Source organism: Prinia subflava, chromosome 13 (assembly GCF_021018805.1).
Source record: "Prinia subflava isolate CZ2003 ecotype Zambia chromosome 13, Cam_Psub_1.2, whole genome shotgun sequence".
In the NCBI taxonomy this organism is placed as follows: Eukaryota; Metazoa; Chordata; class Aves; order Passeriformes; family Cisticolidae; genus Prinia; species Prinia subflava.
Window position 1 is genome coordinate 5,412,594 of NC_086259.1, and position 17,791 is coordinate 5,430,384.

At 43.4% G+C, this 17,791-nt stretch overlaps 1 protein-coding gene across 1 annotated transcript in view; it reads left to right on the forward strand.

Moving 5' to 3' along the window:
• Positions 1-4,629: 4,629 nt before the first annotated feature.
• VAT1L (vesicle amine transport 1 like) overlaps positions 4,630-17,791 on the forward strand; it is a 56,549-nt gene continuing 43,387 nt past the window's right edge. The window contains exons 1-3 of the mRNA XM_063410917.1: positions 4,630-5,505; positions 11,837-11,966; positions 15,622-15,837. Coding sequence (XP_063266987.1) covers positions 5,276-5,505; positions 11,837-11,966; positions 15,622-15,837 — 576 coding nt within the window. The 5' untranslated portion in view covers positions 4,630-5,275. The remainder of the gene's footprint in view (positions 5,506-11,836; positions 11,967-15,621; positions 15,838-17,791) is intronic.

Sequence of the window (17,791 nt, forward strand, 5' to 3'; positions counted from 1 at the left end):
TTCTTCTGTACACTTCAGTTCTGCTGTAAACTTCAGAGATTTTTTTCATAAGCTTCTAACAAGTTACTTTGGATCCATAATTACTGAGACCAAATGGAGTCAAAATGCCAAGTGAGATTACTCTTTCTCCAAGCCTGGAGTCACACAGAATGAAGCAGTACAGAAAGCATCATGTGCATCCCCATACACAAAACAGTCCAGTTACTGACCATAGTACTTACAAAAGGAGATTCAACATGTGCAATCATTTTTTTGTTATAAATTACCTAAAAGATTAAACTACAAATATCTTGAACTTGTTTAAATTCAGGGTTGGCATTGCAATACCCTAAAAAATTCTAAGGGTACCTAGTGCTGGTGCAGTAATACAAGAGAACTGTAAGTGTGTATTACTAGTTGTTATTCATATTAGGTAAAAATGGCTCAGCTCAGCTTTACAAAGCAGGAAACAGTCATGGAGAGGTTTTTTTTTTCTTCATTTCTTTAGAAGAGTGCCAAAAGGAAACACAGAACTTCAGTGTTACTACCAAAATAATAGATTTTTTTTCGTAGTAAAAAACCTCAGAGCTTTTAGAAAACACAACAGAAGTGTTGGAATATATAAATAGTGGAAGATATGGAACAGTATTTTCACATTATACTACGTCAGCCAAACAAATGGATAGCAAGGCTTGAGGAACAAGAATATAAATGAAGTTTTGTTAGAAGGGGTTATTTTGGTCTCTGTGTGATAACTGTTATCACCATAATGTAAATACTTCACAATCCATTTAGATTTTCCTAAGTTGTGTTTTTTCGTGATCAGCTATGATTTATTTAATTTCTGTTGTACCCATCACTGCATTATCTGAGCACAATCTCCAAACAAGACAAATGGCAAAGTAGCACAGGGCTGCAATAACTGAGCAGCCAACAGGATAAGTCATATTGGCATATACTGGCTTTGCCAAATCCTCTGAGTGCTTTCATTTCTTTTCCTCTTTGGTTTAAAATGCAACACATTTTCATTACTTCTGATGATGCCAAGGAGCTCTAAATTGCATCTGCTGAAGGGAACTGTGTAGTTCTTTTTAGTGCCTATGGTCAGAGAATTGTTTCATTGCTGCTATGATTCATACAGAGCTTCACCAGCAAGAGAAAGCCCCTGGCTAATATAGAATAAAATCATTATCTTTAACAAAAGAATTATCTTTACGTAAATTAACCTTAGGAAATGGAGGTCTCCATAGTTTTTTAAGAAGCCCAAACAAATAAATCCTGTACTCTCGGAGATTCCTTTGGAAATATCTTTGTTAATACATTCTACACAGGTATACAGGTGGCAAAAGACACTAAACCAATTTTCCTATTGATAAGAGATACTGTGGACTATAGAGCATAACAACAGCTGAAACAGGTGTTCTGAACATGTTCTCAAAACATAATTTCTTTCAGATTTCTTCTCGGCACTAGACAGAATTTGGTGACAATAGATTGTAAAAAGCCCAATGTTTTGGAACTCAGTGTATTAAAAACTGTCTTGATTACGCATTAAAGCAGCCAGAACATACATCACTGTGATTTTCTAATTTAATTTATAACTATTAGAAAAATAAATAATTTAACACAACAAAAATGTTTATAATACTTTATTCTAAAGAGAAAACATGATTTATGCCCCAGAGAAAATTACTGAGATAAAAATTGCATTCTAACTGAGGATTTGTTTTTGCCATTATGTGTTACTTCCTTTGAACAAGGCGATCAGTCCTTATTCAGGTCTTCTTGTTCCTATTAAGAAGGGAAACTGATACAACGACATCAAGTCTTTTTGAACACAAACCTCATTGTTCTTCCAAAAAGAAGTGGTGTCAAGTACATACTGAGTATCTAGTGGGGGATATTTCTTTTGCATAATAACCCAAGGGTTGTTTGGTTTGGTTTGGTTTCATCTCCAAACAGCATCAAACCCTGCATTTAACTCATCTGCTTCTGTTTTTGATTGATCTTCTACCAGGTCTGTGTTTCCAGTAGCAACTCCAAATTCTTCCTCTAACTTCCTCCAGAAGTATGGCAGTACTATAGTCGGATTTATCCTGAATGGCTGCTCCCCTCCACAAAATTCAGGCCTGGGCCCTCAAAACAGAATCTCATGTAGTCACATATAGGTTCCTTTGCTGAACAAAGGAGCACTATGTTCTGAAAATAAAACATCTGGATCAGAAGGAAATGCTGACTGCGACTGCCAGCATTTATCCACAGGTGCACTGTTCCATTCCCCTTCCTTTCTGCACAGCATTTTAAACATCAGTATCTCAAAGAAGAGATATCCCCTGCCTGACCAGCAGGTACAGATGGTGATGAAAGAACTCTTAATTCCCTTTTGCTCAGGTTCTCACAGTATATTCATTAATATTGTCATTGCTTGTTCTATACTAGTCAAATAGAATTCTGTGTTTTCACTTTTACAGGTGCAGTCCACTGGCTGCTAAGTCAGTGGAAAGCCACCATTGGAATGCTTTTAGTGAAGCCTTAAGTGAACAAGCCCACAGCCTGTTTCTAGAGTGGTTAAATTTACAGTCAATTGTCAGAATAAATCCTGCTTTTACATCAGCGTATGCGTCTGTACTGCATCATCAAATATTCTTAAAGAAGTGCTCAGAAATTAAATCAAACTAATGGAATCATGGTTATGCAAAAATATCTGCTACACGTTTTTTCGGTTGCCACAACTGACCCGTGCAATTACTGGTTCTACCATACATCATGTTTCTACAAAATGACCATCCTTCAACATTTTGACTTGCAAACACTACATGGTTAAGTTATTTAAGATAAATTACTTTAGGTTCAGGACCAAGAGGGAATAGAGATAGCTTTAAATCAATATGGGGAGGCTTAATCAGAAGACTCACAAACCATTGCAAAACAAACACAGTTTGAAGGCCCAGATTCACTTCTTTGGCTGTTGCAGACTGCTGGAGTGATGCGAGTGAGCTGTCCCCTAGTCTCTTCATCATTCTGGATGCCACTTTGTTGCCATATGTTATCTGCTTTGCTTTCCCCAGTCACTCTACACTTCACCATTCATTTGAGTTAGAACTGTAACAAGATGCCAGCAGAGTGAATCATTTGGAGACAAGTGCATGTCATTCTTTATTCAGCTGCTGCCCGCCTGGTCATGCATTCAAATGGCCAGACCTAAAGGGGCAGAACCTTGTATTCCCCATTACAGCACGGAATTAGCCAAGTGTAGGGAACAGGGAGGGGATAGTCATGGTGTTACCAGGGGAACAAGGGAGGAAAAAAGGTTCCTGATCTTTAAAACAGTTAGACCTCTCCACACACTGCTACTTGGAATGAAGTGATTGTCATCACTTTAATATGTCACACACAAAATTCATGATGGTGTTAATGACCTGGTTGTGAGGCTTTGTCAAAACATATCTTAATGACAACTTAAGTGGTGTTTGAGGCATCAGACTTCACTTTTGATAAAATCTGTTTCAACTTCTTGAGGTAATGAACCTAGTGAAGCTTCCCTGAGGCAAGAACTATTTCTCCTTTGCTCCTAACATGTATTTATTTAGTGCTTCATTATGGCAGGCTTAAATGACAAATTCTTAGAAATGGCCTTTGAAAAATACTTTGTCGAAAAGTTTTCACAGACTAGAGAGAAAAAATCGCCCAAATTGCAAAGGAATATGAAAATTCTCTCCATTCCTCCACCATCTCACCTTGTTAATGAAAATGTTTTTACCTCATTACTTGTTATAGTCAGGATATTTCCAATGTTTTTGACTTCTTTCAAATACTTGAACACTGAATACATGACCCAGGAAGAAATAAATGCACATTGTGAAATTAAGGAGTATTGATGAATTCAGACCACTACAACTCCACAGCCTAAAGAGAGGGTGATCCTAATCCCCAACAGATGACAGAGAGGTCCTGAAGCTTCTCAAGAGCTCAGGTGCTGCAGGCGGGGGGGGTTGATGGAAGAACCGTACCCACAGGGAGGTCTGCAGGACCACTCGCCTTACACACAGCATGCTGCGGTCAGTTTTGGAACTCCATAAATACATGCATCATTTCAGGCTGATTTACTCCAACTGTGGGGCCATTCATAAATTAGTCCAGGATTCTAATACTGAACTCAACAGACACTCCATCAGCATCCATGGAACCACAACCGGTGATCCCCCAAAATCCACACTCAGCTGCCCCAGGGGAGGCTGCAGGCACTGACCCTCATGAACACAGAGCTCAGTGGCTGATGCCTGAGCCTCTTTAGGGACCCAAACCAGGACAGTCCCAGGGAGCTCTGGGGTGTGGGTGCCTTGCAGCACACCCTGTGCTCATATGAAAGGATTTAGCTCCCCACAGGAATCAGCAAAGACCAGCATTGATCACCAGGTAAAGATCTGTTGCATAAAGGCTTAAAAGTGCTCTACAGCAGAGTCTCAAGCTTGTGTTTCTTGCTGCAAAGTGTGTGTCAGTCGTGAGGCAGCTGCCCGCCTCCATGGCTCTTCTGACGCTGAGCTGGCCCCAGAAGAGCTTCAGGCCAAGGAACAGGGCAGGTGTGACTGTGCACGCTGGGCTCCCCAGTGAGGATCAAGGGCTGGGCATCGCGAGTGGAGGTTTAACTCACGATGCTGTGAGCCCTGGGGCTCCGAGGGTGGCTGCTGCAATCAGACAGCCTGGCCTCACCCTCAGCTCAGCGGGCTTCGGGCTTTGCGCTGGCCTAAGGTGACAGTGGGGCTGGAGAAGAGGAGACTCAGGGGTGACCTTTTCCCTCTCTACAGCTACCTGGAAGGAGGGTAGAGCCAGGTGGGATCGGGCTCTTCTCCCAAGTGAAAAGTGGCAGGACTTACTATAGGTGCACCTCAAGGGAAGTTGAGGCTGGACAGCGGGAAGAATTTATTCACAGAAAGATGATTAGACACTGGCATGGACTGACCGGGGAGGTAGTGGAGTCTCCAGCCCTGGAGGCGTTTAAGGACTGGACGTGGCTCTCGGTGCCATGGTCTGGGTGACAAGGTGGGGATGGGTCAGCAGGTTGCACCGTGTGATCTCAGAGGTCCTTTCAAGCGGCCCTGTTCTGTGATTCCGTGGCGGGGGCTGCGGCGGGCGCTGCCCGGGCCGGCGGGCGCGGGGCGCCGCGGGGGCGGCGCGGGGCGGAGGGCGCTGCGCAGCCGGTGCAGTGCGGCGGGCGGGCCCCGGCGGCTCCGCGGCCATTCCACACGGCGGCACCGGCCTCGCACGGCGGCACCGCGGGAGCCGCCGCAGCCCCGCCATGGCCAAGGAGGGAGCGCAGCGAGCCGAGGAGACGGAGCAGATGATCGAGAAGGAGGGCGGCAGGGAGGCTGCCGAGAGCGGCGCGGGCGGCAGCCTGCGCGCCGGGGACGCCAAGGAGATGCGAGCCGTGGTGCTGTCCGCCTTCGGGGGGCTCAACAAGCTCCGCGTGTCCAAGAAAGCCATGCCGGAGCCGCAGGAGGGCGAGCTGAAGATCCGCGTCAAAGCCTGGTCCAGTATCGCCCCTCGCCCTGTCCTTCCCCGGGGGCGCGGGCGGGTGCGGGACCCCGCGGGGCCGGGCGGGGTGCGGGGTCCGGCGGGTGCCCGCGCTGGCGGCCGTGCCCTGCGGCCGGGCATCCCTGTGGCCGTGCCCTGCGCCCGGGCATCCCTGCGGCCGGGCATCCCTGCGCCCGGGCATCCCTGCGCCCGGGCATCCCTGCGGCCGTGCCCTGCGGCCGGGCATCCCTGCGGCCGGGCATCCCTGCGGCCGGGCATCCCTGCGGCCGTGCCGTGCGCCCGGGCATCCCTGCGCTCGGAGCGCGCCGGAGGAGCCCCGCAGCCCGCGGCTCTGGCGCCGACTTCCCTCACCTGTGGCTTCCCCGCGGGGCAGCCCCGCTCCCGGCAGCCGCTGCCGCCCCGTCCCTTCCCCGGCGGCGCCGGGAGCCCCGGCTCAGCGCTCAGCTCCGCGCTCCCCGGTCCGGGGCGGGCAGCGGGGTTCGTGAGCGCTCGGCAGCGGATGCGAAGGCAAGAAAATTGTCCGTGGCATTTCACGCTACCACTACCAGCTAGGGGAAAAGCGGGGAAAGCCTGGCCAAGTGCGTTCAGGCTTTGGGTTTCTGTGAGAAATGTGCATGCCAGATTGTGCGTGTTGCTCAGCACCTGTCTCTTTCCCTTCTCACACTGGCTGTTGTTTTTCTCCTGGGAATCACTTCCTTAAGTCAGCATCCTTTTTCATGGGAGCTGCTGTGGCAGCGTGGCCAGAGCTCGGGATAACTTCCCAGTGCTGGTCCCTATGGCCAGGTGACAAGTGGCTACAGTCTGCCAGCATCATGAAACGAGCTTTACTAGATATATTTTTTTTTCCTTGTATTCCCAGACAATAGGAGCAGACTGTTCTTCCTAGATTGCTGCTTCTTAGTGCACGTTCCTTCGTGAAAATAGGATTTTTTTTTTTTTGAGTGAGAGAAGCCACATTAGGCTCTTACTACACAACTTGATGTTTACCAAAGATTGAATTAATTTTGCCTAGGCAAGGATTTATCTTCTGTTGTTTTCTGCTATGTGAAAATGTGGATGTGGTGCCTCTGGAAGATAAATTCCAAGGTGAAGGCCAAGTTGTTTACTTTAGAAGTAACTTGTGTTAAAAATGTTATGGAGGAGTGATCTTGTTTTGCATCACGTATCAGTGGATCTGCTTCAGATTTGGGATATCCTGGTAGGTTAATGCAGCTGAGTGTCTTGACCTGTACAGACGCTGTGCCTTCCATCCAGTTCATAATGGGGCTTATAAAGTTTTTGACCCATGTGAGTATCACCCGTACCAAAGTGTTGCCTATGAAAAATAGTGACATCCATCAATCTGCATGAGTACTAACAAATAATGGGCTGGAATGTTTTGAATTCACATTTGGTACTGGGTTTTGGGTTTTTTTTCTCTGCTAGTCACAATGAGAAATGCAAGAAATTCTGTGCTAAGTGAACAGAAGTAATGGTGGCATCATATCTGTTGGGCAGCTCATTTTGCTATCAAGCAGGGCTGTATTTTCATTTGACAACAGTCTGTCTTGTTTCCTCAGTGATTTTTTTTCCCCAGCCATTGGGTTAACAAAAGTTAACATGCAAAACCAAAGATGTTATTAGCACATGGATATATTTCTCTAAATGTGTCAGGGGTTTACAGCATTTTCCAGTACCTGTATTAATTTCACTTTCATGAGACTGGTAGCTGGGTATGTATCACAAATAGCAAGCTACCTGCACAGGAACACTTGGCTGTAAAATAAAATTGTGCAGCCACAGCTGCAGCTGCTCTCCAGGGCTGCAGTGTCAGTAGAGCTGTGTGAGTTGCACACGTGCTGTTTGACATCAGCAGAGCTGCTCAGCTGCTCCACAGGTGACTGCCAGGCTGCACAATGCCAGACTGCCCCGGGTGTTTGGGGAGCTTCCCTTCCTGCCAGAGAGCATCTGCTTGTCATTCCTGACTGGAAATGGCCACAGGGCTGAACTGTCACCAGGTCACCAAAGTGTGCTTCAGGCAAGGCTAAATCAATTTGCCGATCCTCTTGACCCAAGCCTGTAAATGCAGAGGATTGATTGGGATGATGATGGGCTTGGGAGACTGAGTGAGAAAGGGCTAGGCTTGCCCAGGGCAGCATGCACATGTTGATGCAGGCCATGCTGAACATACCCAATATGGGTTGCTCCAGTCATCAATACTTCTTACAAATCACTTTTTTTCTGTTCAGTTTTATAGTTGACCACCACTAGACATGATGATTGTTATTATTATTTGACTCAACAAATTGATGGAGAAAAAATAAGCTTTATTTTAAGAAGGATATGCACATGCTTGATGAATAGTGTACACCAGTAGAAGAGCAAGTTCTGTGTGGTCTCTGAATTCCCTGTGGATAAAACCAATTGAATCAGATGTCTAGACCCATTAAGTTGTATGTATACACTTCGTAGTATGGTACTAGAGATGGAGGAGATGGAGGATATGTTGCTATTAGCACTAAGACAGATGAATAATTCTTTTGAAAGTCTGGAATATCAGTGATCCAATTGAAAATGTGTCAGCTGAGATGAATCATGTGTTAGCCTCATTCAGTGACTAAGAAATAGAACAGCCATCAATGTCCAGGCTGAGTCACAGCTTCTGCATATTTCCTGAAATAATTTTTGATTGATAATGATGAAGCAGTTGAAGCTCCTGTATTTGTTTGTATTGTGATTTGCAGGCAGCAGAACGTTGGGATACAGACTGTTTAAAAGCTGAGACAAGTAGCTGGAATGAATGGAAGTCGTATTTCAGATAGGTTGTGTGAATAAGCAATGGTGTCCTATAATTACCTTCCTCTGTTGTTCTTTTTTCTCTTATAATTGTTTCTTCCTTGTGCTGCTGTACATGTGTGTCATGAGGAATGAGGCAGAAGTGACCCTTCTGACTCTGTGACTGAGATAACAGTACTTAAAAAAAACTGGAGCAGATAAAAGAAATCCTAAAGTGTAACAGAGTAGGGGACAGAGAATTGGTGTTGCTCCTAAAGGCAGTCTTGTTCATACGGTGTTGGTTTCTGCTCAAAAAGCATGAGAGCTGATAATTTTAAACCTTTCCTTTATATATAGATATGGTTGGTTTTGTTGTTTTGTTTTTTCTTTTTTGTTTTTGTTTTTTTTTTAATTTAAAGACTGAGTGGTTTTCTGGCTGGGGTTAAGAGGAAGGATTTTAAGAATACAAAACTCAGGAGTCCTCTTGTTTTCTCTGTGGCATTTCATTAATTTCAGTAATTAACTTTAGTGGAGTCTTACAGTGAAAGAAGATCAAAAGCAGCACCTCTCCAAACCAAAGTGGAGTGGTCTGCATGATTTGGGATTTTACAATGGAGAGCATTGGACATCCTCGAGTGTGTGGGATGGAATAAGGAGAAACAAGTTGACTGTTGCTTTCCACACTTTAGAAAAGGGAAATAAAAATGCAGCAAAACTAAACCGTAAGTATAGAGAATAATATTCAAGGCCCTCAAAAGGACCTGGTGTTAAGGCAGAGCATTGCAGACTGAGAAAGTCAGATTCAGATTCAAGAATAATTCCATATTTGAAAAACTCTGCCTCCAGTAGTTCACAGTTAATCCAGTCTGTGCAGGTCACAGAGACATCCCTGCTATGTCACAAAAAGGTTCTTGCAGAAGCCTTATGTCAGTGTATTGACCTTGGTAATTCATATCCTTCCCTCTTTGCATCCAGCTCTTGATTTAGGATTAAAAACATGCTGTGTACTGTTTGTCACTGGATTCCTTTGCATTTCCACTTCTCCCTCTGCATATTCCCTCACTTAAAGTTCAGGAGTCACTTTCTCTGGCTGCACACCAGAACAGGCTATGCTGGTTCGCAATGGTGCATAAAATAAATTGTGCTTAATCTCTAAATCCACCACTCTTCATGAGACATATTCTCTCGTGATGTTCTGCACAGCCAAACTTTTCCTGAGTCTGCTGTTGACTGAATCCCAGTGAAAGAGCTGGGTGTCTTGGGTGCAGTTACAGAATGTGCCATCCATCTTTAGGCCCTCCTGGTTATTCTAAGGAGAAAAAAAAAATGGCTGAGTTTATCAATATACCATAAGCATGCTTTCAGATCTACTGGTCTTCAAATTTCTCAGGTAAAATAAAACTTTTGTCCTTCCTCTAATGTGGAGAAGAATAGGAGTAAATGCATGTATGGGAGTAGCAGGGATGCCAAACATGTAAGAATATAAGAGATAAAAGTGAACAAAGAAGAAACTCTCTATAAGGTGACTAGAAATTATTAGAAAGCTTCGTCAACACTTAATGTTTCAACTAGTAATTAAATGATAAGAACACAACTTGATTATTGTTTACCTTGTGTAGTGTTTTTTTCTTGTCTTATCATACGTGTTCTATCACACCTCTCACCTCTGTGTGAGGTCTTCTAAGTTCATTGTAATAGAGATGAATTCTCAATATAATTTTGCTGCCTTTTATCCCTCTTTGGGGAAAAAACAGATGAAAAAGAAATGGAACTAGGACAGAACTGAACTGCCAGTATTATGTCATTAGATGCAGAACTGAACATGTGCCTTTTCAAAAACTGTCTGACAATTTATTTCATGAGAAGGAATCTGTTTGTGATCATTGTCATTAGCAACAAGCAATGGCTTTTGCATATCTACCTGCCTCCTTTCTAACTCCTTCCTGCCTGCTTGTTATGCCACCCTGGGCTGTGATCCCGCCCAGGTTCCTGCATCACAATCCTGCCTCCAGCTGCCTTTCCTTGCAGGAATGTGGGCAAAAGTTGACTTTTTGTAAAACGCTTGCAGTGTGAAAAGATGCATTTAAAAGACAGTTGCTGAAGTTAAGGTACACAGACAGTGGCTACCACCATCAGTGCTGTGGGGTTTCGGGGTTTGTGGTTTGTTTTGGAGGTTTTGTCTGTTTGTTTGTTCCTCTTCCCCAAACAGTGGCTGCCTTGCAGGCATTTTGCTCTTTGGAATTTCTCTTTCATTATCAACATCACAGTGGAGATGTAGCAGGTGGTCTAACCCGCTGGGTAAGAAGAGACCTTTCCAAAATAATTTCAGATTTTCCAACTTAACTGTGTGAAAACCCCTCCTATCTTCCATATGATTGATATAAGCTTTGTGTATGAGCATGGTGAAATTTGTGGGTTCAGGTTGCTCTTAAACCCTCCACCACAATTATGAATGCTTACATTCGGTGAGATTTCCTTCCCCCTCCCCAGTGACCTACATCCCATGAATACCATGCTGTCTTCGTGCTAGGGCCGTGTGTCTACTCTATTAATTTGTTGAGTCTGTTCAGTCTGTCTGTGTCTTGATTAGTATCTGACTAAGGCTGCATCTAATAAATCCTTGTGCCCATCAGTAATGTGACATATCCAGGCAGTTGCTGGTATGTGTGAGTAGCACTGGCTGTGTGCTTGGCTAACCATAAAAACAGGGCTGTGTTTTGGAACAATGGATTAATGCTGAAGTGTCTTTCACCCAGCTAGGAGTTTTAAAGTTTTAACTATGGCATTAAAGCCAGTAATCAATATATGCACATAGTAGATAAGTGGTACTTTTTTTTTTTTTTTTTTTTTTTTTTTTTTTTTTTTTTTTGTGGCTGCCTAGAAAACCACAACATTTCCCTTAATAAAATTAGATAGCATACAAAAGACAATGCAGAAGTGCTTTAGTATTTTTGCAAAGCTGACACTGTGGGGAAAGACGTGTATTTTTTTCTGAGCAGCAAACCTGAGAACTTCAAAGACCTAATAACTTTTGAAAAAATGTACAAACATGATCCAGGAAGAAACAGTTTTAAAACAAAAGCCTATCTGGTACTTAGAAAGTTCATGCCAGAGTTTGGACTCCTGCCTGAGACAAACACAAGATGCACTCCTGGGGTCACATCAAAGGTTAAGACAGTAACATCATGTAGCTTCTAGCCCTAAATAACTATAATGTGTGAGGCTTGGAGTTTTCTTCTTAAATTGACCTGGCTTGACTTGTCACCTAGTAATGCATTGGTGAGAATTCCAGTGTTTCACTGTACTGAGTGTGAAATGGCCTGTGTGGCTGCTGAGCAGTGTGGCCAGCCCGGGGCTGCTGCCAGCTGTGGTGTCCTGGCACATTCACCCTCTGCCCAAGGCTCAGCATCCCGGGAGCGGGAATGTCTGCTGGGCTCCTCCTACCCTGCACAGCCCAGCTTTTTGATGCTGCCCTGGAGTTTTCTGGCTGTCCCATCACTCGGGTCATGTTTTCCTCCTCTCCTTTGTTCTGTGGTTATAGTCTTGATTTTATTTTTCCTGTGTTCCACAGTGGTTTGAACTTTATTGATTTGATGGTGCGACAGGGGAATATCGACAACCCTCCTAAGACACCGCTTGTTCCTGGGTTTGAATGTTCTGGAATTGTAGAAGCTCTTGGAGACAGCGTGAAAGGATTTGAGGTAATATTTTTTTTTTATTTTCAAAGTGAGAGTTATAAGTCTCATCTAAATAATCACCAGTTCCTAACTCCTTCTGCTCTGCCAGTGACAGCAGCCTTCACCACCTTGCTGAGATTTAAAAGGTCAATTTTTCCTTGCTGCTTCCCAAGCATGAGAATGACTTCTTGAATTAGTTTCTGAATCCACCACTGTCATCTCCTTCAAATCCTCCCTGAAAAGTCACTTGTGCCATGGGCACATCCTGATGGCTAAATAGGAATTGGAAAGCATGAGTGATGTCCTTTAATAAAATGAAAGAAATTAAGTTAACTTGTTAAGTTTCTTTTCTTGGCCACGTTTCCTGTCATCACTGCTCTTTTCCTCAAAGCCCAGGTGCTGCAGGCTCTGGTTCCAGCTTTTGATCTTGAGTTAACAGAGCCCTGTTTACAGTGAGCATTGCTTCTGAAAACTGCGTGCATTAATGAGGTGCAGATTAAATTAGGATCCTGATTCTGGATATAGGACTTAGTCTGATTGCTCAGGAAAAGCATCAGTTTCACTTGACAGGTTGTGATAAATGACAAATAGTTGATGTACATAATCAAGATTTCATAAGTGGTTATGGACTCTTACTGCATTTAAGCAACATTTTGTCCTGCCTCCTATTCCATTATTGATATTAAACATCTATATTCACTGCAAACTTGCATTTTATTGCTTAACTAAGTTGAAAATTTTGGAAATAAATCCTGAGTTAATACATCTCAATCCTATCTTAGGTATTTGCAGAGTCAGTCATGTCAAAAGGTAATCAAATTTTCTGAATTCTTATTATATCTGGATCTTAAGAAGATATAAATATTTTTATCTAAAGACAAAATTTTTCTAAAACAGCTAAAATTTGTCAGTTGGATGAAGGTAGTGGCCAGTTTAGTTTAGACTGTTTTCAGTGATGAGATCTTCTTAGGGGATTTGTCTCAGTTCCTTTCCACCCCCATCTCTGCCTTGAAACAAGTTGAAATCTTTCAATGTACTTTGTGACAAATAACAACTGAAGGATAATTTTGCTGTTTGAAAACCTTTGCTCCTTCGAGGAAAGTTCTGCTAGTTCTGCTCTAGCATCTGTACTTCATAGCTGTGCCCCATATTGAAGAATATTCTCTGAAAGGAGTCTGGAAAGCCTCTGCTCCAGATCAGCACTCTCATTTTTAAAGTTCTTGCTATTTTTAAAGGGCCTCATGAGGCTACAGCATATGGTGCTTGTTTGAATAACACTGCACCTGATTGAATATGCTGTATCTCTTTTTAAAGTGATGTCTTTGTTGTGACTGTGGAGCACGTTTGTGCACTGGTGTACTTCTCCAGTTGAAACAAGCCATAGTACTTTATTTTTTGCATATAACCTTCATAGCCACGGTGGTGTTTGAGTGCTGCAGAAAAGGGTCCACACTCAGAGAGACAGCTGTGCATGGGTATGAATCCATCAGCAGGAGGACATGCCCTGAGGATGAGGATGATGGAAGATCGTTCTGTAGGTTTCCTTAGGGAATTCTTGCACAGGTTAGGGGCACACCAGATGCTTGGTGTCCCCTCGACATATGATCTGCTCTGTCCTCATTAACAGCAAAGATTGCACCCTCTGTCTTCTGACCTCCTTTCCCTGGGTACACCTCTTCCAGTTCAGGCCTGCCCTAATGCCTATTCCTTCTCCCATTGAAAGAAAAAGCTGCTTTCTGATGGTGACAGCTGTATCAGGCCTGATCTCTCTCCAGTTTTGGGGATGATTCTCAGGAAGTGTCTGTGGTAAAATGTGGTATTTAACTTTACCAAGAAATCCCTTGGGAATCACCAAGAGGGACTTCTCTGCATTCTTTTTGGTAATCATTTATGATTTATGGCAAAGATATAGGGCATATTAACATCTGCACTGATTAATCCTAGCAGACTTTCTATTTTAGATGCTTCTCTAAGAGCAGAAGGGAACCACAGGGTGATTACCAGTGAGGCATTGTTAATTTGCATGTTTTTCAAAAGGAGGAGGCATTTCAGTGAAATTGGAATGACAGCTCTGTTTCAGCATTCTCATTCTAAAAGAGACAAACCCTTCAGAACTGTCAGCAGCACCTTAGCTTTGAACAAACCTGCAATATCCCAAAGCAAAAGTGATGACTCAGGAGACCAAAATGTGCTTGTGCTGTAAACGTTTGCCTGAAGGCAAAAGTGTTGTGCTTTACTCCATACCTGTAGTTTTAAAGCATTAAAGGGCATTGGAAGAATGTAAGAGAGTATCAGGCAGATAAGCAAAGCTATTTTAGAGGGACAGCTGCTGTTAGTTTTAGTTTAAACACAAAGGCCTGGAGCTTGATACTATTCCTGTCTTATCCTGTGGCTCCACTGCAGAGCTCCTTTCATGGTTAAGGATCTTGTTTTGGTTGGTGTATTCTAGGGAGGCAAAGGGTCTAAGGCAAGGTAAAAGATGCCATGGGGTTGCTGGTGGCAAGCAACTCTTGAGAGTTTGTAAGAGTTGTGCCTGTGAAGATTTTAATACACACTGGCCAAACATTTGCTCAGTGTGGCTGTCCCTTGCAGACCCAGCAGCCCAATTTCTGCTTTAAGGTGAGTGCTGCTTTCCAAGGCTGTTGTGCCTTGTTGTTACTCTTGTCCATCTGAGAAGAGTCAGTATCTCTGATTTAAAAACCTGAAACTGCAATGAAGGCCATATGCAAACATGTGAGCTTGATGTGCCTGGACCTCTGAAAGGTTTCTAGGAGCAGCTAATTGTATTTAATATTTACAGAAAGCCTTTTTTTTCTCCACACTGAATTACTCTTTCACAAGCATATATTTTCAGAAGAAACTGAGCAGAGAAATGTTGCATTAAAAGATAATATTTCATTGCTCCTTTAAATCCTGTCAAAATCCCTTTGCAGATTTAACAGTGCCTTGAAATGCAAAGGTATATTTTTGATGTTTAAGGTGGCTTATTTGAAGTTGTAGAACCAAATTCTGCTCTGACACATGGCTTTGGAGATTACAACCACAGGTATATCTTGGTAGAATCAGTTAATAAGATGATAAAAATAGAGAGCGGGTACAGATGGTGTTATCTTCTGAATGAAGCTTTTGCCACCCTTTCATGTGCTCTGTCTACCAAAGCATAAGGCCTTCCCTTCTCAATCCACAGAGAGGAAAAGTAGCTCTGAATTAGTGTGAGGACTGAGAAAACAAAGTGAAAGTTATCCCAGGTATAATTTCCTTCATTCCATGTTTCTCACAAATATAATTATAACCTTTTTCCCTCATTTCTTTCTCTTTAGGAAAAGTTCTGCTTATTAGTAAAAATGCTGTTCTCAGTGTTTATGTTTGTTATTTGGGAGCTCTGCTAGCAAAAGATGATCTGTGTTAGTGATGATAAAAGATTGCTCTATCAGAGAAGAGTGGAGCAGAAAAGAACAAAAAAGGGAAGAAGTAGCTTCAACTTCTTCTGGTTATTTTTGTTAACATCAAGAATAGTAAAAGCCCAAAGCTGAACAGCTTAATTGCTATTTTGCCAAAGATGTGGAGCCCCTTTTTCCTGACCCACACCTTGAACAGGAGACTTGCAGGTCTCACAGGTTGCTCTCTACAGTCTCAATTGCAGTCAGATCTTCAACATTGTTTTCTTCCTTGCTTGTAGATTGGAGACAGAGTCATGGCTTTTGTAAACTACAATGCCTGGGCTGAAGTAGTGTGTACCCCAGTAGAATTTGTCTACAAGATCCCAGATGACATGAGTTTTTCTGAAGCTGCTGCATTTCCCATGAACTTTGTAACTGCCTACATGATGCTCTTTGAGGTTGCTAACCTGAGGGAAGGCATGTCTGTGCTGGTTCACTCAGCAGGAGGTGGGGTGGTAAGTTGGAACTTTTCTTCCTTTCCTGTCACTGAGTAATTGAAAGTCTGATGTGTCTTGATTCCTGAAAGGAGCCAGAACCTGCAGTTTGATGTGATATTCCTGTGTGAGGGATTGCACTGGGAGGAGCTGCATCTGTTTTCTCTTCAAAATGCTGATGTGAATGGTTGGCAGGAGCTCTTGGTGAAATAAAAATGTTATGGCTCTAAACTCTATGAAAAAACACTAATTGGTTGTCAGCAGATCAAGGATCAAGTGTTGTCCCAAATATTGCATTCCTGAACTTACACATGTTGTACTTCTGTGTTAAAGAAGAGTGTAGTGAAAGGAATAAATAAGCTCCCTGCAAAAGGTATTTGTAGATAACCATAATCCTCTTTATAGTAAATGTCCCTGTTGGAATAGTCCTGCATGTATCATGTGTGAGTGTGTGTGATGCTTTCACTGTGAAGGATTTTCTTTTCCCCTTTGTTGTAGAGGGATTGAAAGCAGTGAAAAGTTCTCATGTGAACCCTGAGGAAAAGGTACAAATTGGAAATTGTAGCCAGTGGTGGTTGCTGCATGTTTGGATCATTCCTGAGGAGGAATTGTGTGGCATGGGCAAAGGTGGATTTGTGGGAATACCAGGCCACACAGTGAAACAGAGTTGGCATTTTGTGTTACCAGTTCCTGGAATTGTCTTTTAGGAAAATCTCTGTCCTTTGGAAAGTATTTAAGTTTTGTACAAAATATTACAGTATTGACTGGGGAGTTTGTTTACATTTGAAATTGTGCAGTCCTTTTTCATAAGACAGGTTTTATGAGCTGAGACCATTAGCAGATAGCAGCCTTTGAAACTGAAGCACCTTTTCTGTGTTCCTGTTATGCTTTATTTATGCCAAATTAATGTTCTGTTTTCTGCTGAGGTCTGGTGGGCAGCCCCAAACACGCCGTCCTTAATTCTGTGCCCTTAGCCCTTCTTTCAGGTTCTCATATAAATGAAGGCTGTAATCAAAGGAATAAATTCATGAGTTCCCTGTACAAGGTATTTTTAGCTAACCATAATCCCACTGGCAGTGGAGGGTCGGTCCTATTGGAATACTCGTGTCAATGAATGGAATTTATAATCCTATTATGCTCTGGCACAGTACAGCCTGAGTGTTATGGCTGAGTATTGTTCTGGGATGTTAAATCTCTTCGTGTGGAATTCAGGGCTGCTAAAGCAACATGAGGCCACACATTCAGGGGAATATTCTACAGGAGTCAAAGTCTCAGCTGTGGCTCTAAGGCCGTTTGCCCACCTGGCACTGTCCAGACCCTGTGTAGGCTGAGCATACAGAGTTAGCCCTAGAGCAATCCCTGCACTTACCTGTGTATCTAGAGAAGTGAAACTCCTCCTCCTTTTTCAGATTTCTGTCTGTCTTTCTCTTTCTGACCTTCCTTGCCTCTGTTATTTCCTCTTCTTTTCCTGAAGGACTGGTAATGCTCTGTAATGTCAGTTCTCACAGATCTGCTCTAGTGCCCAGCCTCTGTGCTGGGCTGCTCCTGGAAGGAGCTGCTGGCTTCCTCTCCCATCCCAGCTGTTCAATGGGCAGCTTTTGGCTGGTTCTCTGCTGTGCCTGCTCAAAATCTTCTCTGAAAGAAGCTAAAGGAAGGATGGATCCTGCTTGGCTGCCAGGAGAACAAGGAGAAATCAGATCCATCACTTGCTAAGTAGTTACACAAACCAGAGTTTCCAAGGGAAAGACCAGACATGCAGGAGGAGCAGCCAGGCTGGCCAGGAAGGGATGGAGGGAGGGCTGTGGAGGATCTGGGGGTCTGCAAATAAGAGGGAGACACGACTGGCCACCCTGCAAGCCTGGATGCTGATCACTGTCCAGGAGAGAGGGCCTCACACAGTCCCTTGTTTCTTGTAAGGGAAGAGCATGGAGAGGAAGAATTGGAAATTTCCCCATTGCTTGATAAATTTTCCAGG